Below are 24,402 nucleotides of genomic sequence, written 5' to 3'. Positions count from 1 at the left end.
GCAGTTGAGGGTTGCAGCATGTAGTTGTGGTTTTCGTTGTACAGTTCGACGAGACCGTGTGTACCCGTATTATACCGTGTCTGTTATGTATGATTCGTACTCGAACCGTATTGGTCGTATGGCGATCGTATGAAACCGTGTGTGCACTCATGTGAATCGTACCGTGACCGTATTACATTCGGGTGTTAATCGGGTCTTGGTCTCTAACAATTCCATACGATTTATGTATTATCTTGAAACGATTGGGCTCACTCGTGGGGTGGACTTCCAATATGGTTGTATATACGGTAACATACGGTCTCCTACGGTCTTTTACGGTCGCTTTTACATCATACACGGACATGACATCCGTGTCAGTTTTTCAAAGTTTTAAAAATCATGCACTGTTTGCACGAATATACTCGAATTGCCCGAGTGTAACTCGGATAACGCCACGGTTGGTTCGGTTGTATGTACGGTTTACACGGGTGACCAATCGTATAAGCCGTGTGTGCTTAAGAAAACGCCACCTATAATGTAGTGTAAGGGGAAGGAACTCCATACTAACTTCATCCATGCATACAACATTCCCGCATTCTACATCGCCGCCAATACTACAGCCTCGCATATCCATATTCTAAACCCCCGCATACTTCACCGCATTAGGCGTTGGATTCGTTCATGTGACGAAGCTTTGCAGATAGTTTACAAAGCGTGCGTGGTTCTACTTAGGTGCCCGCTCGTGCCGGAAATAATGCACAGGGCGGCGGCACCTTAGGTTTTCCACCACCGGTAAAGTTGGAAATACAGCATTTAACTTCTACCGTTCAGTAGCGAAGAGTTTTTGCAACCCCTAACCTTTAAAAAAATAAATATGATAAAATGTTTAGAAATAATAATAATACAAAATTCGCTATTCATTATTTAAGTTATGATTTTGAGCTGGAGACATTTTCTTTTTCATGATTATGGGCGGGAAACGGCAGGTGTGTAAGTTATTAAGGTCGGTATCTCCCATACATCTGAATCAGGTATAATATATTAAATAGGCGCCAATCGTAGTCTCTTCGCGGACGCGCGTACATTTTACTACACCACTGTGACATGATTATATATTCACTCAGCTTGACCTTAGACTGTAACAAAAACAATGTTTTGAATTTAATAGGAATGAATAGTTTACATTTTTATGTATACAGTATAGTTAAAAAGTAAGCTTAGGTCAGTGTAGAAATACGGTCTTTCAAAATGGGTTGAATAAAGGTTATGTCCGTTGGTAAAGTAAAGCGGTCTCTTATTGCAGATTTATTTTAAATGTAATCTTCGTTTACTTTTTGAAATTTATCATTAGCCTGAATTCCTATTATAACATGAAAATCGTGATAACATTTTCCGACTTCTGGCAAATAGACGTCTTTGTGGATTTCAAAAGATAGAGCTATATTTATTTTAGAAAACGTTTTTGTTTACTGCCTGTGTTCCATTTTTTTTTCTTTTTGAATTCAGTGTGCTTGTTACAAAAATAGCACATGAAAGTACACACTGACATAATTTTCATTTTCGGAAAATACTTATCAATGATATAAACATCTGCCTAAATTATAAAAAAATCAAAGCTTTATTACTAAACTTTTATTTATCTTGTACACAAATTGAAATTTCCAAAATATAATTCTAAATTGTTAAATGAGCAATTGTGTTTACTGCTCAATCCTACTTGAATCTTTAAATATGATTTTTTTCAAGGAAAGTTGTACTTTTTTGAATTGTGTTTACTAATGTTTCGAACTGCGAAAAATTCTTTATTTCAAGTTATTCCAACTAAGCTATCCTTGACGAACTAATTTCAAAGAAACAAACACTCAAGATAAAAGCGGTAACTTTTTAAAATTTATTCGTAGATCTAGCCATTTACATATCATATCATATATCATATACAAAAAAATATAATATATTGTGTATGTTCATACATTTTATTATCTGCCCTATAATAAAACAAGATATTTCTATTCACATCTGCTCGTTACAATGCAGTGTTATAATATTATTATCTTTAATACTTTCGTTTATCATATTTGCACATTTGCATTTAAAGGCGCAGATTGCCTCTGAAACTATTAAAATTCTCTTCCTCATGAGCAAATAACATTTACATAGTGGTGTTTGAGCATGTTAGAGGCTTATAACCTGAAAAATGTTGTACCAAATGTGAAATAAAAGTAGCAAAATGGAAACAACGTAGCACTTTGACTTCCATACAAAGTAATAAATCACTGTTACTATAATAATTCACAGAAAGTAACAGAAGAAAAATACGATTCAGGTGATTGACCAATTTTACCAACTGTAACAAATTTTGAGAAAAGTAATAAGGCATATCTGGGGCATAAAGGACCTTTAAATTAAACATTTTTGCAGAGATTCCATTAACAAATAATTGTGTTATCAACTTGCCTCAACAACCTATATCGGGGCCCCATATGTACAGTAGTGTCTCTTTGCATTTTTTATGCTTTTAGCACCACGCCATTTAAGTCCATCGAAATGTTCCTTGCTGACTGCCCTGCCCTTCTTATGAAACATTTTTCTGCTTGTTACATAATGATATTTAAACCTTTAATCAATCTTTAGCATATATATATATACGTCCGTTTTTTTGAGCAACACTAGTTATACGAAAATATCCTTAAGCACAAACATAGAAATATACAAAGTTTAATGAGCAATATGTAATAATAAAATACGCCCTGACAAATGTTAGAAAAAAATATCGCCATTCCATACAATGTTGCAATTTTTAAACATCTATTTAGAGTTTTTAATGCAATATGTTGCATCACAATTGCATAATCAATGCTGCAATTTTTAAACATTTATTAAGAATTTTCTTTAATTCAATTATAAAAATATAGATCTAGACCACAGACGAGGCATTCTCGAACTTTAACATCTTTTATAAAGATTATAAAAAAATACCTTTTTTGATGAACTTGCATCAAGGAATGAATACATAATTAAAAAAACGGTACACACAAATATATATAGTAAATGAGATCTATTACATTTCTAGTAAAAAAATAGTCTGCCATTTTTATAACAATATTTTACATAATTATTATTTTACAAAATTATTTATCAGTTTATGAATATTTATAAAGATGAATGCATTTATAAATGAAGAATATACAAATGAATGACTTCATAAATGAATGACTATGAATTTTGGCCGTTGAGCAATAACCCCCCCCCCCCCCCCACCCCCACAACTCAAATTTCAATAAGACCAAAAACATGAGTCCATGGGTCTAGGGACAAAGAATGTGATGATACGGTCATAGAAAATGATTCCCCTTGACGTACATCTACGACCTTCTGAAAATTCAAGGATATCGCAAAGGAGTTCGGGAAACCCATGCACGTCTGTTTGACATGAGCTATGATTCTCTTGTATCCGTCTCTGTTTTTAAATATCCTATATTCAAAAACCCTGAAAAATAAAAATATCTAGACGTAAGAATAGTTACAAGATATACAGATTATCAATTTATTTCAAAGTATTTCCATTTCATTAACCTTTCACCTCATATATAGACGTGTTTTGGCGGCTTTACCCCCCCCCCCACCTTGAGGCTTCAAACAGTGAAAAAATGCCCTATTTAGGCCCCAAACACTGTTTTTCGTTTGAGAAATGTTTTGTTTTTTGTGAGCACTTTTTCAGCCCAACCCCCTATCAAAAAGGTACATCAAGGAGTTGCCAGAAGGGGGCTGGGCCCCCTTCTGTTTTAGGGCCAAGAACATTTTGGACATGTGACAGGCTAAAAATGGCCTCAGGTCGATCTTAAGGTAACGTGTAACCAACGCTGAAAAGCCTTTTACTCTATCTCAATCCATTGAAAAGTTGCAGCACTTTGAAATCAGTTTGATAAAAAAACAATGCAAAATAGTGATTTTTGGCGTTGTCATGGTAACAGGAAATTTACGATAGAGCATGCTGTTATAGAGGCTTGGCCCAGTCAAGATTTGTGCCAAGTTTCATAAGTATTAAAGCATTCTTCATAGTTTCATAGCAGTTTCAACTATTAACCCATTACACGATATACACGCCTTGTATCGCCTTTTTCACCCCACCCTTTTTGTTGTCTCAAATGGTGAAAAAATGCCTTATTTAGGCCACCAGCACTTGTTTTTGTTTAGAGAAATGTGACCACTTTTTTCGGCGCGCCCCGTTATCTAAAGGATACATCAGGGGGATGTGCCCCCTTCTGTTTGGGTGGTTTGAAGGGGGCGGCAAACTCCCGTATAGCCAAGAAAACTTTGGATGTGTGAGAGGCTAAAATGACCCCAGATCAATCATAAGGTAATGTGTAACCAATGCTGAAAAGCCTTTGCCTCTAACTCAATCAACTGAGAAGTTGCAGCACTTTAAAATCAATTGTGATTGAAAAAAATAACGCAAAATAGTGATTTTTGGCAATTTTGTTGTCCCCTCGATGCCATGGTAACAGCAAATTTAAGACTGAGCACGTTGGTACAAAGTCAATGGACAAGTCAACATTTGTGCCAAGTTTGATTAGTATTGAAGCAGTTTTTTTTATAGTTTTATAGCAATTTGAACTTGTAACGGGAGACTTTTCAATGAAAACAGCCATTTTTCACAAAATGCTCATGAAGTAATGGGTAAACAGGTGGCTTTTCAATGAATACGACCATTTTTTCACAATATGCTCATGCTGTAAAAGGTTAATGAATGATTGAATTAATCAATTAATTAATCCAGTCATTAATAAATTAATTTATTTATTTATTTTATAGTAATACCAACAGTAAATTAATTTTATTGCCCCTTTATCGATTTGCGATTACCTTTGGTAATGATTATAAGCTATGTACAATTAATTTATAGTCATCAAAGTACACTGCTCAGTTTTAATTGATACTCACTCGCCATCCGTGCAATTATTTTTCTTGAACTGTATATTTGTGTACAAATAATATGTTCCTCCACTTTGAACGTGCAACCCGTTGTTGTTTGTGGAAAAGATGTCACCATTTGTTATATCTTCTTGCCATTCAATAGCATTGGATTTTGCTACAATGATAAGAACAATATTTTATTCAGAATAAAACGAAAGAGCCCCACTTTTTTTCAAGATACATTATGCCAAAGAAATGCTTTCATGACGGTGCACCAACACAGTGTAGCTCATATGACAGACGTAGCCAATAGAAAGATTGCACAAAGGTTATTTTATGAAACGATAGGTCTAGATGAAAATATTAACCTATATTTTTTATTTAAGAGATAATAAACAATGTATTGTTTGATTTTATTAACCTGTCAATTCCATACTGATTATACGGTCAATGCACAGAATATATTAATATTCGATAAATGTTCGGTAAATTCCGTGAGAGGTTTGCAGTAAGATGTGATTAAACTTATCTAGTTTCGATGAATAAGTTACACTGACCGTTATAGCGCAATAGGGTACGGGTATATTTTATCTGAATGTCCAACGTGTTGTAAGATCGAGACAGAGTATGTCCAGGTTTTTTTCTTATTCATAACTATTTTCAACATTTTTGAAGTTATGGTTGTTCCGTTTTTAATATGTTTTGCACTTTTTTGTAAATACATTACTTTTGTATATAACATTGTTATATTATAACTGTTTGTTATAATAGAATTAATTCTGAAAATTCAGTCGGATTAAAATCAATAAATGTAATTTCAGTACCGTAAAATACAATACAAAATGTGACAATTCAGTGTTTCTTAGGTGTTTCATATCCGTGTAGAAAATTTTGCAGGCGCTTGACCATTTAATACAAAATTTCTTAAAAATAAAGAAAAAATAAGTCTAAAAAGAATGTGAAAGAAGGGATCGAACCTCGGACCTCTCATGCATTAGGTAATCACTTAACCGACTGCGCTATTGCGGATGTTACGAGAACCTTTATTAAGCTAGTGGGAGTTATCCAAACGTTATTTATATGCTCCATATTAATTCTCGTAAAATAAACGGACACAAACGAAGTGGGATCGAATATTTAAATAAGTGCTATAATGTATTCATAATTGACAGGTCAATAAAATCAGACTATAAGTCTCAGGAGTTTTTATTGGCTATTTAACACCAGCTTGACCATAGGATCAATTTTGAGAAATATTAAGATGGGCATATTACCTAAAACATATCTGCATAAAGCGATAAAATGAAATTGCTGCATTTTTTTTTGGGGGGGGGGGATTAAATGTTAGTTTTCGAAAAAAATCGGGCAGTTTTAATTTTTCGAAATCCAGTGGAATTTTTCCAAATCTGATTTATATTTAAAAATAAACTGCAGGTCATAACGATTATTAAATTTAAATACTGATTGAATTAAAAGAAAGATGTGTATGTAGTCTATAGTATATGCCATTATCTGTTTTCAATCTGTCAATTCACGGATCCATTAATTACTTTATTTGCATTTATCAGTGTTATGTCAGTAGCATTGGCTTTTAATTTGATAAAATGTCGTAAAGTATCATTATTGCCATGTTTTAATACTAGATAAATTAGCTTTGCAACAGGGAACACTCTTTCTATGCTAACTTTTTGTACGAAGTTTTAGTAACACCAAGACTGTTTGTGACTCTCCAGGTTTCCTGAACAGGTGCCCCTTTCGGCCTAAGCGGGAACCTGAGTCGGGGGTACTAAATGGGTTCTCGTTTGTGCCTGAAATAATGTCCAGAGGCACGTCTGGTGTCTTCTTGTACAAAAAAGCTTGAATTTTAACATATCACCATGACCATGGCTTAATATAAGATTTTATCAATAAACACATATATCTTCTATTCTAATTGAAAATAAAATGCTTAAAGTAGTAGTATTAAAACAAAATACCTGTTCCTTTTAGTTGCATAGAAGAACGTTTCTGGCTTAGCAATTGATTCAATAGGTTGTTATTCAGGGTAACACGGTTTTGCAAAATTGCAAAGATACCTGGCGGCGATGTTGAAGTAATGTTTCCCTCTGACTTATTGCCGTTATGTTGAAGCCGAATAACTTCTTCTTCCAGATTAAAAACCCCTAGAATAAGAATAATTGATCATTAGCTGCTGGATGAATGGTGGCTGATTTGTGCCATGTCGTATTTCGCTCAGCTTGGCGACAGGCGGAAACACGAAAATACGACATGTGTTTTCGCCTTGCCCTCCGCTGAGCGAAAATACGACGTTTCACAAATCAGCCACCATATGGATGCACTGTGCATTACTAGTTCATACTTTGAAAATGTATGATATAAATAAAAGAAATCGCACAGTCACGTCTTTGTGTTTGATTTTCCGACTTAATATCGTTGTATAGTTTTTCAAACGTGATAATCTTATGACTTACTGTTGCCAAGGTCTTGAATATCCTTGAAGTATGATTGCAATTTCTGTGAAACAAATAAAAAATAGTTAAGTTTCACACAAACTTAGAATATAATTCATATTGAAATCATTTTGTTTACTTTTAAAACATATTTGAAGCATTGCAATTAATTTAGAACAGATATCAGTCATGAAATCAAATTATTCTGTACATTAATCTAGAAATCTGAAAAGATAATTATGTTAATAAACTTAACATGAACTACCTCTGTAAATGTGTCTTTGAACGTTGTGAAGTCATCAAATACATTCTCCTGACAACATTCCAATTCGTCTGGGTCACCAAAACCTTTACTATCGTATGAATTTCTTCCTCTTTCCTGGCACTTATCACAGAAAATGTGTTTTCGTATTATTCCTTTAGCTATTTGTGAACGAAGTTCCCTGAACATAAAGTTTTTAAAGGCCTCTTCCATCGTCATGGTCGATAATGTACCGGAGGATTTATCATTCGTATCTGGACTGTTTCCCATTTTAAACGAAACCAAAATAACTGGCAGGACAGAAATGACACAAATGATCAACACGATGCATAGAAACGCTAGAATTATGAACATTTTTCTTAAATTCTTGTAGTTTTTCTTGAGTTTTATAATTTCATCGCACTCAGACCTGAAGAGTCTTCTACATTCTTCTCGTATCAAGTCATCTCCTAGCAACGGTGCACGTTCGTGTGCATAGCAACGACTCTGACTAAATGTCTCCGACTGTTGCCTTGTAAACGGTTTCCCGCCATTTTCAAATTGCATCTGACTTGAACAGCACGTATTCTGCCTCGGTAACTCATGATTTATGCCTACGGCGGGTGTAAAACGTTTCTCATCCAGATATCCAGCACCTTGCGCCGGGTATGCTTTTGGATTGTAGGCGCTAGCGGAAGTGACGTCACCACCAGATAAACTGGACACATCTGTCTGTTCGGTACATCCGGAAGAATTTGTTGTGTTTGAATCCTCTCTTGTGTATAGAACATGTGCATGCATGTCCTCATTTGAAATCTTTCTAATAGCAAGTCTAAATCACTGTGTTGTTGTTGTTGTTGTTGTTGTTGATGATGATGATGATTTGCAAATTTAGCACTAATAATTATCCGTAGCATATAAGATTTTATGTGTTTTTGGTTAGATATATAGAACTATCATAAACTTATTTTTTGCTTATTGTTAGGGTGTTAAAAACAACTGCAACACTTGTAGTAATTTCCTTCTAATAGACAGATTCTGGCAAACTTTTCTCTCTCTCGCTCACTACAACGTATGATAAGTAAACCTGCAAGAATGTAAGTATAGAAAAAATTAGCATCGCTTGACCTAGATTTTTTGAAAGTGAAACTATAAATTACCATTGCTCTGTACATTTTTCTGTTTCCGCAGTAAATTATATGAGTGAAGAAAAAAGAAATTGAACATTTTTAGGAAAATTATGTAAATAAGTATGCGGATATTTTTCTGTTTCCTCAGTAATATTAATGATAGATAAAAATATGGTAACTGAACATTTTGGACAAAGACTTATAAATAAATATGAAATATCATACAAGAGCGTGATATTATACATTTTGTTTTTAGTCCATAGCATTATATATTTAAATGACTTGAATATTCGTGTGTAATCTTGATACAAACTGCAAATTATAGTTTGTGTTCATTAAAATACAATTTAATATATTATATCAGATAAATTCGACACTTCAAAGCTTCAATAAAAATAACATACACGCCAACGGAATGATTTCTACAAATTGTGTACTAACAGTGTAAATGAATGCATCTAGTTTGATTTTCGGAAATAAACGATTTAATACCCTTTGTAGTTTATCTCATTGGTTAACAAAATGATATAATTTTGAGCCGCGTCATGACAAAACCAACATAGTGGGTTTGCGACCAGCATGGATCCAGACCAGCCTGCGCATCCGCGCAGTCTGATCAGGATCCATGCTGTTCGCTATCAGTTTCTCTACTTGTAATAGGGTTTGTAAGCGAACAGCATGGATCCTGATCAGACTGCGCGGATGCGCAGGCTAGTCTGGATCTATGCTGGTCGCAATGCCACTATGTTGGTTTTGTCATGACACGGCTCAAATTAAATGCTTTTATATGATAATCGATTGCTGGAAGTCTCTGATTTACCAAACTTCAACATAGACATCAATTGTATAATTATTCAATTAAGTCTATTCAATTTATCCAGCAAACATATTAACAGTAACATGCCTTCAGAAATATTTTAGGTTTTGTCATAAATTCATTTTTATTTTTCGCCAGAAAAAGCAAACTGTATAAATAACAACATTTGCATTCAGTAATTGAAATGAAAAGCTGTTGCGAATGTCGATTTCTTGCGTCAAGGTTAGCTAGTTACATGTAGAATAAGCTTTAGATCTATATTGCTGTAATCGGTGCCCTGTTATTTTGATGACCGGCTAATTGTTCCTTATACGATTATGCATTTCACGTGTTGTCTTAAAAATTTGCAGGGCTAAACTGTATCTTAATTATAAGACAAGTTTTCAGTACTAAAAATGCGTAACTATTTATTTTGCTTGCAAGATAACGAGTGGCATATTTAGCATAAATGACGTACATTCTTTCGTCTACTCTTAAGTTATTATATTAATTAAATTTTACGCTTATATATCCCCTACATTAGCATGACAGAATACTAATATAATAGTAAACATCAGATTGATTTTCTTGCATTGAAATTTGAGCCGCGTCACGACAAAACCAACGTAGTGGGTTTGCAACCAGCATGGATCCGGACCAGCCTGCGCATCCGCGCAGTCTGATCAGGATCCGTGCTGTTTGCTTACAAACCTTATAACAAGTAGAGAAACTGATAACGAACAGCATGGATCCTGATCAGACTGCGCAGATGTGCAGGCTGGTTTGGATCTATGCTGGTCGCAAACTGATTATGTTGGTTTTGTCATGACGCGGCTCATATGTACCGTGGCCTTACTGGGATTATTTATGACGTGTACGTATTATATGTGCACGTAGTAAATTACACGTGCTTTCTGTAAAGGTAAAACGTATAAACGTGTTGACAATTAATTTAGTTGACATCACGTGCACTCGTTAAAACGTGTGCATATACCATCTACTACGTTCGCATGCAGTCTGCTAACACTTGCAAATATTGTACTGACACATGTGCATGCGCACGTGATAATAAAGTATTTAAAATTTCCCATTTATACCTATGAGGATAATATAAAAATGAGTTTAAAATGCCTACAAAGTAAAATTTGCATATAAAAAATTGAAATTAGTAAAGCAAAGGCACAAATGCATTTTCCGAAAATCCAGCATTTATTATAAAAAAAAGTATGTGATAGCTTTTTTTTTCAATTGTCAAGAAACACACAACAAACTTAAACATGTTGACTTGCAATAAGCGATCAGTATAGTATGATAATTATGCAGTCTAATTTGTGATGCAAGTAGTATAAACAATGACAAACCAAAACAGATTGCAAAACATGACACACTTACCTGAATTATTAACTCCGCAATAAGCGCGCGCAACACATTAATATGATACATTAAAGTTGTTACTTTATAATATCTTAGATCACATTTCGTTTACGCTTGTCTAGTTACAAACATTCATTTTATTTTCGGAAAGTGTATTAACCTATATAGCCGATTTATACCTATATAAAAGCTAACGTTTAATAATAGTTTTTATCTACATATAAACATACAGGTAACAACGAGGAAGTATATTGAATTTGGTTTGTAAATGTTAAACAAATTTGCCTTTAATCACCTTTTAATCAAATATACTCAACAAAAATAGAAACCTGACACTTTATTTCTTTTACACATTTTCTAATTTCTGATTTAAATCAAAACATGTGTAGTGAGAATTATGTACTATAAATATACTATACATGTTTTTGTTTTGACGACCGTGCAATTGTTTTAACTCACTTACGTGGCAGGTTCAGACCAGCGACCTTGACCGCGCCCGCTCATTCGCAATCGGTTGCGTCGATGAGAGCGCGACGCCCATATACAGGCGGTATTCTCACTTTACGCCATCGTCAGGCCCGTATCAGGTGGGCACGTGCGCATCGTCACTGGCGGCAACGTGACTGGAATACTGTCCTGTTTTCAGACGAGACACGTTGCAATCTCAGTTATGCCGACGGCCGCGTAAGAATTTACCGTCGAAAGGGCGAGAGGTTTGCACCTGTCTGTGTTAGACATAATGATCGTTTCGGTGATGGAAGCGTCATGGTATGGGGCTGGAAAATGGGTGGACAAAAGACCCGGCTTATTGTTATACACGGCAACTTAAACGCCCAGAGATACATCAACGAAGTCTTGAATGCCGAGGAAACGGTCCCGTTGTGTTTCGTCCTCACACGGCGAGGATAACTCGCGCTCGCTTAGCTGCAGCCAACGTCAAAACCATGCAATGGCCAGCAATGTCTCCAGATATAAATCTGATAGAGCATATCTGGGATATGCTTGGCAGAGATGTCCGACGACATCACGCCCCACAGAATATCCTCCAACTGACAAATGCATTGATAGCGGAATGGAACAATCTTCCAAATAACCTTAATCAACGTTTCGTCAATTCTATGCGTCGATGCGTTGACGCACTACTTTGTATGCATTTTAAAATTGTTAATGAAGGTCAAAATATTTCAATAAAATCAAACATAAGAAAGATGTACTAAAATATTAAGGAAAGTAAAAAGATTCCAAATTCATGTAATATTTTACATATTTTGTGCAATTAATGACTGATTTTTCAGTATTTACATCTATATTTCTACTGCGTTACTAACGCAGTAAGGGCTATTTATGCATATTTTGACCTCTTTATGGTAATTTACAGGGGTTGTAAGTGCCATTAAAAATGTGTAAATTGCTGCCTTTTGGTTACTTCTCAATATTAAATACTCAGATACATTTTCAAAATTTTCATGAAAATTAGCATGAATCTGGAGGCGTGCTGCTTTAAAACCTATCTGCACGTAGTCAAAACGTCATAGCCACAAAATTGATAAATTGAATTTGACCCTTTCCTTAGAACAAGCGTAATTTAACAAACTTAAACATAATTAATAAACACTAAAATGCATATCAATGTTGTGCATGCATCTCTTTTTCATGCCCAACATTCGTTTTTACATACCGTCATCGATTTCCTGAAAATGATAATAAAATATACACTATCAGGTTTCTATTTGTTTTCTTGAAATTGCTAGATTGACCTTATTCCGTAAATTTATACATATAGAGCATGTTAAAATTAACATATTTTGATACGTATTCAAGGTCGATTATATCGATATCTTCTATCATAATACCAAACATTATTCTAAATTCAAAATGCTTTATCACTATCCCGGCGAAAATCGATCATTGATTGTCAATAGCCTTGCTCCGTAATTTAGAATATTCTGTTATTTCGGCCAAACTATTACAGTAACAGCTTCGAAAATAAGCGCAATAGGTTGACTAATTAGCTGTGACCAGTAGTGCACCGTGAATCTTTAACAGTAAAAAAGAATTATATTCATTTATTTATTTATTTCATTTATTATTATTATTATTATTATTATTATTATTATTATTATTATTATTATTATTATTTTATACCGAAGATAAGCTTGGAAAAAAAACCACAAAAAACAGTCACATTTGCTGGGTTCCAGATATTTAGTCAAAAGTTGCAAAAATACAACGTTTAGATTAACAAATATGCACCCCTAAGCTTTCTGCATATCATCGTGCACGGGCACACGTGCTAAAAGCAGTAACCTTGATAGCATGGAAAATCCATATACGAGAGGTACGATAAAGTCCAGTCACTGTTGTAAAAATGTGATAGTCTATGTTCTCAGTAGCATGATATCTTGTTTCGTACAATTAACGAGATCGATTAATCTTACTATGATTTTCAATTGATTGGATTAAAAAAAATCAACCTTTCCCCGTTTATATTAATAAACGGATTAAGAATACAATTTTATGTACAGGCTAGTTTTAAAAAGCATTTACATTATTAAAAAGTCAAAAATGGTTCGACCAATTTAATGTAGTAAATGCTAACCAATTTAGTGAGTGAAATTATTTTTTATAAAACTGTCGATTTTTTACTGGATTGATAAAATTAGCCGATTTACCAACGTGAATGTGTTATGATTCATTAGAAATACTGTATATATTTAGATAAGAAAATAATTTCAAACCTTAAAATCAAGAATACTTTCATTCTTTATTTTTGCTTTAGATCAGCTGACATAGCACTTTTTAATTTTGCATATTTTACAATATACATAGCTGCTAATAAAAAAAAGTGTTGATACTTCTAAAAATATATAAACTGTTTATACCACAAAGCTAAAAATTATGTTAATACGATAACAAGACTAGAAGATGTCCTTGACATATTTGTACTTTCAGTTTCACAGGATCTAGGTTAATTGTACCATGTGTTATGAGTACTTACATTTTTTCAGACTCCAGCATTTTTTCCCACTCGCTATGTAACCAATATACAATAAAAGGCGGGAAACGTGTCAAATAACATATCAAGCATTGGCACGAGTATTAAAGTAAATGCCCTTTGTTAAGAGAGTAATTAGTAAAATTTAGGGATTCATATCGAGTTAAAAGGGTATATCAGCTATATCTAATGAATTTTTTAAACATTATAAAATAGGTAAAACAAGTTTAGTTTAATCATATTTTACTGATTTTTTATTTTCTTATAGTTTACAAAAACAGATACAATGTCACGTGCAAAAATATTAAGACAAAACATTAACGAATACATTTACATTATTTACATGGCTGCAGTTCCAAAATATACGTTTACTTTGCTCTCTATAGCTATTGATTTCCTTTTTTATAATATTGTTTGTGTATGATAAAATAGATAAAAAGAACTATAACCTTATCATTTCTTTAGAAAGATCCATCATCTATTACCTCCCTTGCTCTTTAATCGTACCAGACTCTTATCAGAAAACTTGAGATAAAATACCTCTAATTCAAATATATATTTTTTGTAAACATAACTATCTCGTTGCTACACCTTTCTCCTGTCACCCGCTCATTTACATAAAAGTACGACATGAATTCTTATCAGAGAGTCTATGTATTTAAGAACTTTCTTATTGGAGTTTGTGAAAACTTATGTTAAAATGAAACCCATTGTATTTTGTTTGGCTATAATTGCATTTCTTCATAATTGTGAGTATTTTAGCTTATATTCTTTTTATTATTGTTTATCTTTAAGATAATTAATGTTCGGTTATTTGATTTACAGCATTGTATCTCAGACTGCATACCTGCAATAATTCTTTTCTTGCTAAAAGGTGTTGAATTTTTACGCTCTCTCCGTTTTACTAGAAAAATTATTTCAATTGACAAATGACCTAAATCGCCTGTAACTCAAATCAGGCTAAGAACTGCGAAAGATACGATATTCAATTAAAATTTGTTTGGGTTATCTTTTGTGTTTCTTACTATTTTTAATTCCCCACTAAATCTGTATACGAAATACATGTTGTAAGTCTTTTTGACCTCTTAAATCTTAGTTTGTATGGTGGCTGATTTCTGTATTGTATTGTTTTAGTTGTGTGTTAGAATATAACTTTCATAATAATCCTTGCTCATCAATAGGCAAATGGTGAAAATTAAAATTTTATCAAAAGTTATCAACTGTTTTGTTTTAATGTATGTGTCAAAACCAATGAATAAGGGACGTCCGTTGCCGAGTTTTTAGCGTCGTTGACTTAAAACCACTTGGCTCTCACCGCTTCGGGGTCAAGCCGCGCCAATGTCTTCGATTTGTTCATGTGAGAAAGCTATCCATCTAGCTTAGAGAACGTCAATGTTTCTTCACAGGTTATGCAAAAAGGGCACCTGAGGTCTTCCCCCATGTAAAGCTGGAAAATCGCCAAATGACCTGTGCTGTGTTGGTTCGACGTAAAACCAAAACAAAACATAATAATAATTAAAATAGAATCACATGATTCTTTCATTTTACCATGTCTCGTCTTCTCTGTATTGAGATTGAGCTTCTGCTGTCATTGCATATTAATGTCGTGAATATCACGATATTATTAGATAATTAACTATTTAAGCCGGAAAATATTTTATTTTCTGTTTGCTCCTTGCCATGATATTCATATATTCTTGATTTTCATGTTATTTACAATTTAGATATATGGCGGGAAAAATTCTTTATATTTTGTAAACTCCTTGCCACGAGATTTGTGCTTTTTACGTTTTTCCATAGGCTCATGGCGGGAATAGTAACTTGTATATAAAGGTTGTAGATGTACGTAAGATTATTAGAAGTGATAAAGGACTGTTAAGAAATACATTAAATGTTTGGATTAAGTTTTATAATAATTAACTTTGGAATTAAATGAGTTAAATAAAATGTTAAAATATTTTCAGTATTGGAGTTTTTTATTCTGTGGAAATAAGATTAATTAAATCAAATATCAGTGTGGAATGGGCATTATAATTCAGTCTTATATAAAGGAAACCTAAAAGTCCACCACAATTAACAGGCTGTAATATCTACCTCGAAAGAAATTGTTATCGGCGGAAACTAGGCTCTACCGAGTTCCCCCGTAAGCTTTTATTCCCGTCTTTTTCTTCCGTATTGTATTTAATCTAAAACCAATATTTTTAATTTTGGTATTTTGTAGTTATAAATCTTGTCTTTTATGTAAAAATGTTTAAATCAAATTAAGATTATAGATTCTGTATATTTTGTAATTGAGGTTGTATACCACTCTTACGTGAAATAATATATGTATATAATTATGCTAATACACTGATTTTTAAACATCTATGAATATGTAAATTATGTACTACAAATATTTTGTACATATTAAATGTAATCATTAAATTATATGCATTCATTTTTTATTGGAAAATTTGACTAGGAATTAATAGAAAACAAATTTCTAATAACCTCCATTTATTTACATGAAATATTAAATTGAGTAATATCTTTATAATAATGCTTTTTGGAACTTACAATATTGACCAATCTTAATTTGAGCATCATATTTTCTATATAAAACCATAAAAATGTGTTACATGATCTTTAATTTTATTGCATTTGTTTACATTTAAGAGCATTTTTAGATGGTTGTTGTTCTAACAATACAATATAAATGTTTAGGATTTTTTAATTTCTATTTTATATAAAATTCCTAGTTTCAGGATCATCATCAAATAGATGTTACGATTGTCAACCATGCCATTACTCAAATCCGAGCAATGAAAAAGTAGAAAACTGTGCGGGCTCCTGTGTTAAATCTGAAATCGATAACAGTAAGTTAACATTAATTTTATTTTGAAATAAATATTACCTGATCTTTCGAAAGTAATACAAAAACAATGTTCAGTGAAATTACAGACATAGTTCTATTCAGTCAAGATACAAACAATATAAGATAAAAAAAAATTGTTTTCGAATGAATATGTCAAAAACTCGAAGAAAAAGATTTAAAAAAACTAGTTAGTTGAAAGTTTATTACGAAACACTATGTAGTAACTTTTTGATATGCATACATGTTGCTGGGGTGCTTGCTTGCTGAAAACTGATTTCAATTATGTATTTTTTCATATTTTCAGTAGTTTCAAGAACGTGTTCAAAGGTCAGCCTGATACCAAAATGTGAAAGTCAAGACGGTCTAACAGTGTGTGCGTGCGATTTAGACTACTGTAACAGATCTTCTGAGAAACAAATACCTAAAGTTGGACTATTCTTTACTTGTATTAACTTTTTATTGATAAGAGTAATAAATCTTGTTTGAATTTTGTGCTCGTGTGTAGAATATCATTTTAGGTTTTCAACGGGTAGTTTACATGTAAACTACAAACAAGCCGTGCTTTCTTTATTGATCATTTTAGAATGGCAGACGTATTTCAAAAGTGTAAAAATTACCTACTTACCGAATCTATATAAAAATATGTTCCTTCAGTCGCATTTTCTACTTATCAATCAAATGATCGACTTCCTACCTAAATTGACTGCTGATGAACTTGCAGGATATATATTAAATTAAGCACTTGTTTTGAAATCAGACATTAAAAATAAGGTATAGATTTTTTTTCAAATGGTCAACTTATTCTTCTTGACAGCATTCTATTTATTAAGATTCCAATTTTTCCTTACAATGGTTTAAAAGTATTATTGCGAATTTGTACAGTTTGTTCTTTACAGGCTCATCATGCGCCAGAAATGTTTTTAACTTTTTTTCTCAAACACATTTTCGATAGTCTGTTTAAGAATTTAAAGTTTTGAAAAGTAATTCAATGGCAAATAACCTTAACCATCGTTTGCTTGTTTGCCTCTGTTGGTTTTTTTTTGTAATTAGTACGTTAAAGTGATTGAGAATTTTGTATTTAAGTCAAAATACCACTTTGTTTATAATTTGCTACTCTTATGACAAATACTCTGACATTCTGTGCTCGTTTCTCCAGGTCATAAGCATCTTATTTAAGTTTTAGAATCATTTATTAAACTTATGTTTTACCTTTATAAAAATGGAAACAATACTTTCTAAGGCATTATGTCCCTTAAATATCTACTAATTGTCAAAGTATAAATTGTCTTTATTGCTTTTTCAAGTTTCACTCGAGAACAAATTATACAACATACTAGTACATATTTCAGACCTTTTCTCAAATTTGCTGTACATTTAATATTATTGTTTTCTTTAAGGGTTTCGAAATGGTATGCCTGTCAAGTGCTAATAATTAATAGATACGGAAATGAAAACTTTGTACTTCAAATGTTTGCCTTGGAATGTTGCTAGCAACTTATTTGAAAGTGATTAGTTCTTCAAAAGACAAATTTAAATAAGCGTTTGTACGATACAAACTTATGAAATCTGGTGCATGATATCGTATATTGCGTGTGCCTTTCCATTTAAAACCTAAGTATATGATAAAAGACATGTTTCCAATTTCACCTATAAGCATTTGAACAGACAAAATCACGTGAAATAAAAAGATATACATACAATATGACGTAATATTGATTTCTATTTGCTCTCCATTAAAAATGCCCCACCTCCCGCCTAGTGTTAGCATTTTATATGGACGTTTATTCAATCTAAATGATCAACGTCTTTGTCCTTGCCGTAATACTCCTGCATGCATAGCTATAATCATTCAATCTCACATTTTCTCATAACAAAAGTGTCACAAATTCAATGATTAATGTGTAGAGGTGTATCATTGAAACTTCTTACAAAACGTTTTACTTATTATATATTCATTTAAGAGTTGGTATATTTTGTTTATGTTGTCATTTTATCTGTGTTTTCTATGCATGTATTTACATGTGTAAATGAAACTTTATCCCTGCTGCCTGCAGTATATAAAGGTTTGTTTTGAATTTTGAAAAAAAAAAATAAATTCAAATTATCTATATGAAAGAAATATTTTGGCACATGCACAAAATCATTGTTAGACGGTTAAAATCACAAAATCCTTTTCTTTTTTATCAAATTATCATTTTTACAATTTCGATTATCGACTTTTAATTTATGAAAAGTCATAATAAACTGTTTTACTGTTTTTTTAATTATTAGAGATAGCTATATACCCTTTAAGAAAGATAAGTATCAAACTCTATCATTTTAACTCGTGAACACAAATGGATATTTTGCCATTTGAAATAAATTACAATACAACATATACAAAGAAAACGTAAAATAAAGAGAAAGGGAGCAAACCTAAGCATAGACACATTTAAAAACAAAATCATGTTTTATTGTGTTTTTATTATTTAGAATATGATTTTTACTAACAAGCTATACTGCACAAGGGCAATCATCCATATTATCCCAAGATAGTCATGAACAATAATCTCAATTAAAACCTAGTACTTTTCGCGGGTAATGGCGAATGTTCAAAATAGCCTTTCGTCATAATGTATGTATCTAAAGACCTGTTAGTAGCAACGATGATCGATGCGGATCGTTTCAATGATGATATCTATCGAAAGTTTGTAAAATAATACAGATGATGCTGCCGATATAAGGTCCAACCAAATATTTGTGTTTTCCTTGCGTCTTGTTACATAGATATGTGTCACATGCACAAACTTCAAGTTGTCCATCTTTTGAACATTCTGATACTAGAGTAATATTTGAACAGCCTCTTGTAATAGCTGTGAATATATAAATGTACATTAATTTTGAAATGTGTCGATGTCAGCCAACTACACAACGTTCGAAATAATTTCTTAATATGATATTTTGAGAGCACTAAAATTATTAAATGAATAAATCAGATTCACTTAAATAAAATCTGTGTATAAGCTTCAACCGAAAGCACATTTATCATGCTTTTCCTAATGTCAACGATATTTACTTTCAACACTAAAACCATCTTTAACAATAATTACTAAGGTCGAGCCAACAAACAGGTCTGCTTCATTCACACGAGGTATTTGCCTTATTATACAACAAATTCCTAATTTTATATGCTTCATTTGCCTTATTGACATAGCAAAGTATAAACGCACGAGATTTTTGCTGTTCGACTCGGAGTCGCACAATGGTAAGTACATACTTTACCTCTTCGACTTTTGGACATGTGTTGCACTTGAAAAAAACATCCAAATTTATTTGCCTAAGTCGCGAAATTTAGTTCAAAGTTGGATGCTTCATAGCTGCATGAATTTATGTGCCTATACTCTTAAGAAAAACAGTTTTGCAATAAACACCGACAAACATTTGTTACAAAGAGTTTAGACATCAATTCGCAAGTAAGACATCTAGACCCCTTGACTTCTCGACCCCTTAGGATATTAAGATGACATCTAGACCCCTTGACTCTTAGACCCCTTGTAAGATGACTTTTCACCCCCTACTGACTAAGACATTTCGACCCCTGTTTTAAATGCTGGACTTTAAAAGAACCGTACATATATTTTGAAAATATTGTACGCCTTTTTTAATTATAATCTTTAAGATTTTTGTTTAAATTTATTTGTTTTTATTTTCTGAAATATCAATTGCAAATTTACATTTTTTAAAATCTAATTTTGGTGATTAATAAACAAATCACAGTTTTCATTTGTTTAATTACGGACTAAAATCGGATTAAAGTCCCGTGGTTTAATGTTATGGTGCTAATTTATAATTTCGTCATTAGCGCATGAAGTAACAATTATTTATTAGACATATAACATCGCAAGTTACAAATGATCTTTGATGTTATAGAAAGCCTTTACTAATTATTTACACACATTTTTTAATAATATCATTTACTAAAATTTGTGAAGATATACATAAAAACGAGTATTTTCTACATCCTTTTAGTTTTATTAACATTAAGCGTGTTTCCTATTATGAAGGAATATTATTACAGACCTTTTTTGTGTATATATTTGTCATAATCATATTAATTTATTAAATGATTATTTATTAAATGATAATGTCCGTTTTGTGTATTGCGTGCAATGAGACTGTTCGTCCTTTACAACATGCCGTTACATGTGATATTTGTGAGAAGGTGCAACACAGAACCTGCAAAACTGGTGAGTAATGTTTCATTTTTCCATTTACATATAATTCATACGAAAGTCGTATCAATTATAACTAAAAATTTGTAAACTGACATGATAATGTTACATTGGCAATGAACGTTTATACTAAATGAAATATTGAATTATGTGTAATAGTTAACGGAAATATAATTATTGACTGCGTAATAATTTACGGAAGCTGACACCCCATATTTATAAAATTAAAATAAAAATTCTTTCTTTCATCATTAAGCAAAACACATTCAAATAAGTAATGAAATTCGTCGCCTATTTTATTGTTACAAGAAGTACATGTTCTTTGATTGGTTGGTATTCGGGCCCAATTTCCGGTTTCTATTGGTAATCTATGGTTACGTGTACGAAATTTTATCATGTAACGAAGAAAAGGTTTAGGGGTTGATAAAAGGTATTTTTCGAATTTAAATTCTTTTTTGAATATTCTGTAGAATGTACTTTTGCTAGAGTTTTGAATAACGGAATACCAATCATTTAGAAAAATATCTTTTAGTTTCTGTCTAATTGCTAATTTCAACCACTTCTCGTTTCCAAAATTTTGTGTGTCCCATATATTACATAAACCGCAATTTATAAAAAATTGTCTTAAGTTTGCAATCCAAAGAAATTTTTTTCTCAAATTATTTTCACTTAAGTTTTTTGAAAGATTATATGTAATATTGTATAATAGAGACGACAATTTCTTTTGATGATTATTTATATCGTGCTTTTTTAATCTAGCCCAAAACATGATTATTCTTTCGTTTATATCAATAGATAGCGGCAGGCAGCCTGTTTCTCCGTACACCATATAATTTGGGGTGGATCTTTTCATATTTAAAATATACTTTAAAAATTTTAATTGGACTCGTTCAATCACTTCTATATTACCATATCCCCATATTTCCGCCCCATAAAGAAGAATAGGTTTTATTGTTTTATTAAAAAGATCTATTTGGATATCAATTGGTAAATTAAGTCATTACTTTGTTTTTTATTTTTAGAAAAGCACGGTCTTTCCTAATATAATAATACATTAATTAAGGGGTCGAAATGTCAGGTATATTTAAGGGGTCTAAGTGTCTTAGGGGTCTAAGTGTCAGGGGTCGAGATGTCTTAGGGGTCGAGGTGTCAAGGGGTCGAGGTGTCAAGGGGTCTAGATGTCATAGACTCCATAAATTCTACCATAAAATCTCTTATTTGATAGTTTGGATTGCCAGTTAGCCCAATGTACTTCGTACATAATTTGGTCAGGGAAGAAAATTGAAATTTTATAAGATTAGATTCCATTTGCAGTACTTTCCAGCTTCCCTTCTTATAACTTGTAATACTTATAGCCAAAAACATCTTACCGGGAACCAGCAATGAAATAAAGAGCGGAATCGGAAGATTAAAGTGACTTGCTTGAATGATAATACATTTTCTAGGATTTATCAGAAATTCTTTTCTGAGAGATCGTTAGAACGCATTAAGAATCGCTTGCGAAAATAAGATTTTTGCGAGATTTTCATGTATGAAATTCATCGAACATGTATATATTGTTATTTACATATACATTATAAGGAATTTGAGGTACAATAAGGCAAATACCTGAAGCAGACCTGATAAAAGAACCTTCAAATAAACTTAACAAAATTTAGATCTGCTTTGGTCACTAATTTTCCTTTGGAAGAAATAAGTTTAAATGCGAAACAAAATAAAAAGATAAATATAAACACAAACCCATAAATAATGCAGAAATTAAAACACGTTTGCGATTAGATATATACTGAGTTAAAATTTCAATTGGAAATATATTGTACCCAATATACATGTATGTTATGTCTACATATTCTAAGCTATTTGGACTTTTGACTAGTTAAATAACTGATATATGTATTCATTTTAAACAATATGCAAATCATTATTAAAATATACCATAAACATACTTACAACCTTTTTGGTTTGATTTCACGCAAGAGCCAGAACATATCACATTCAATTTGTTAGATTCATCAAAGGGATCACCGCATGACTCACAGCTGTAACATCTTAAATTTGACGCTCCTACATCTGCCACAATAAAGTAATAATATTTTAGTTTCTTTCAATTCGTTTCTTTTTATATGTTAAGCTTCGAATTCACTTTAACATTAAATAAACAGTAAATAAACTATAACAGCAACACTCGAAATACAAGCTGTATTATTGAATTGAAAATCTCATATAAAGTTATGTGATACATTTTCACAAATTTGGCGTGTGCCAACTGCCTTATACTTCCATGCCAAGAACACAAACCATTTAGTAAAGTGAGGAATTTATCAGAGCTATATCTTCACAGATTGTTGTTGTTGTTGTTTTACAAACATCTATCTTTTCTCTGTATACTATATTTATCTAATTATAGACGTACTCATGTTATATGTTAATTTCATAGCTGTGTGTCATATGTGTTATGTCTAAAGCAGAACGATTCCCAAAGTATTGGTTGTTTTTGTTGTTGTTGTTGTTGTTGTTGTTGTTGTTTATTTTTTAGGGTGGAGGGAGATTTTTTGTTAGGCATTAAAATATCTCTCTATGTTTCTATATGTATGTAATCTAAAATACGCAAGTCACGCCTCTAAACAACGCATTCGCCTGCACAAAAGGATTTTGTAAAACAGTCCGTATTTACTAACTGATAATTAACTGATTAAAAGTTGGAACGTTTAATGCAGATTTACTATAGTTAATGTGTACAAAAATAATTACAAACACTTATACCTTTTAAATGTTACTAAATGGGATATAAAAATTTTAGACAGATTCAGAATGACTTTAATCGTTCAAACAAATAAAACAATCACAACACACAACTCATTTTTTTATGTTCTTTTTTTTTTCATTAAAGGAATAGCTGCCTTTAAAAGCATATGATTTAATATATTAAATACTTTAATATGAATACTTACAATTTTGGATAAATAGTGTAACAACTAAACAACACACAAGTGGTTTCATCTCTGACTATTTTCCCAGTACAATAACAAGTTTCTTGTTTAAAACTCATACGTATAATATAGTTTTACATAAAATCTGTCAGTACTTAGTTTTTGTAAAAAAAATAATCATATGAATATTGAAAGCACTGTGAAAGCTGATACAAACAGTTGATTATTATATAATCATGCCGTGGGTAACATGATTCGATTTGCGTCGATAAATAGCAAAAAGGTGCGTAAAATATCGACCAATGAGTGAGGCAACCAATGAAATATCAATATAAGGCACACCTCTCATCGTCTGGATATCGGGCTGTTAAATGTTAATGGTTTGGCCGTGGGTATTGGACATACAACAGTTACATATTCTTACTTTTTACCAGGAGGCGATGCTTCATTTTGAATAAATTGCAATGAATATTTTACAGTCGAACATTTCCTTCTTAATTGTCATGATTTTTCATGAAGTAGATTTTA

The 24,402-nt window shown here is 32.1% G+C and overlaps 1 protein-coding gene and 1 long non-coding RNA gene across 2 annotated transcripts; both read right to left on the bottom strand.

Moving 5' to 3' along the window:
* Positions 1-1,850: 1,850 nt before the first annotated feature.
* LOC132725833 (uncharacterized) lies at positions 1,851-11,050 on the bottom strand. Its single transcript, XM_060711019.1, has 6 exons — positions 10,903-11,050; positions 7,609-8,671; positions 7,365-7,407; positions 6,870-7,055; positions 4,921-5,068; positions 1,851-3,466 (listed from the first exon to the last, which is right to left on the bottom strand). The coding sequence occupies exons 2-6, from the start codon at positions 8,383-8,385 to the stop codon at positions 3,247-3,249; spliced, it is 1,374 nt and encodes a 457-aa protein (XP_060567002.1). The 5' UTR covers positions 8,386-8,671; positions 10,903-11,050; the 3' UTR covers positions 1,851-3,246.
* An 8,126-nt stretch (positions 11,051-19,176) lies between these two features.
* LOC132725836 (uncharacterized) lies at positions 19,177-24,041 on the bottom strand. Its single transcript, XR_009625118.1, has 3 exons — positions 23,896-24,041; positions 22,895-23,014; positions 19,177-19,585 (listed from the first exon to the last, which is right to left on the bottom strand). It is a non-coding gene; the product is annotated as an uncharacterized LOC132725836 (long non-coding RNA).
* Between the last annotated feature and the right edge of the window lie 361 nt (positions 24,042-24,402).

The sequence above is a fragment of the Ruditapes philippinarum genome, unplaced genomic scaffold, assembly GCF_026571515.1.
Source record: "Ruditapes philippinarum isolate M1 unplaced genomic scaffold, ASM2657151v2 ctg5211_1_1_1_1, whole genome shotgun sequence".
Classification (NCBI taxonomy): Eukaryota; Metazoa; Mollusca; class Bivalvia; order Venerida; family Veneridae; genus Ruditapes; species Ruditapes philippinarum.
Note: the sequence above shows the minus strand (reverse complement) of the source record. Positions and strands in the feature narration are given on the sequence as shown.

Excerpts from the sequence above, each read along its gene's own strand:
- LOC132725833 (XM_060711019.1), bottom strand. The coding sequence starts at position 8,385 with ATGCATGCACATGTTCTATACACAAGAGAGGATTCAAACACAACAAAT. Across the intron at positions 5,069-6,869 it reads TATGCAACTAAAAGGAACAG|CAAAATCCAATGCTATTGAA; the intron begins GTATTTTGTTTT and ends TTATCATTGTAG. Across the intron at positions 3,467-4,920 it reads AATAATTGCACGGATGGCGA|GGTTTTTGAATATAGGATAT; the intron begins GTGAGTATCAAT and ends TTTATTTTTCAG.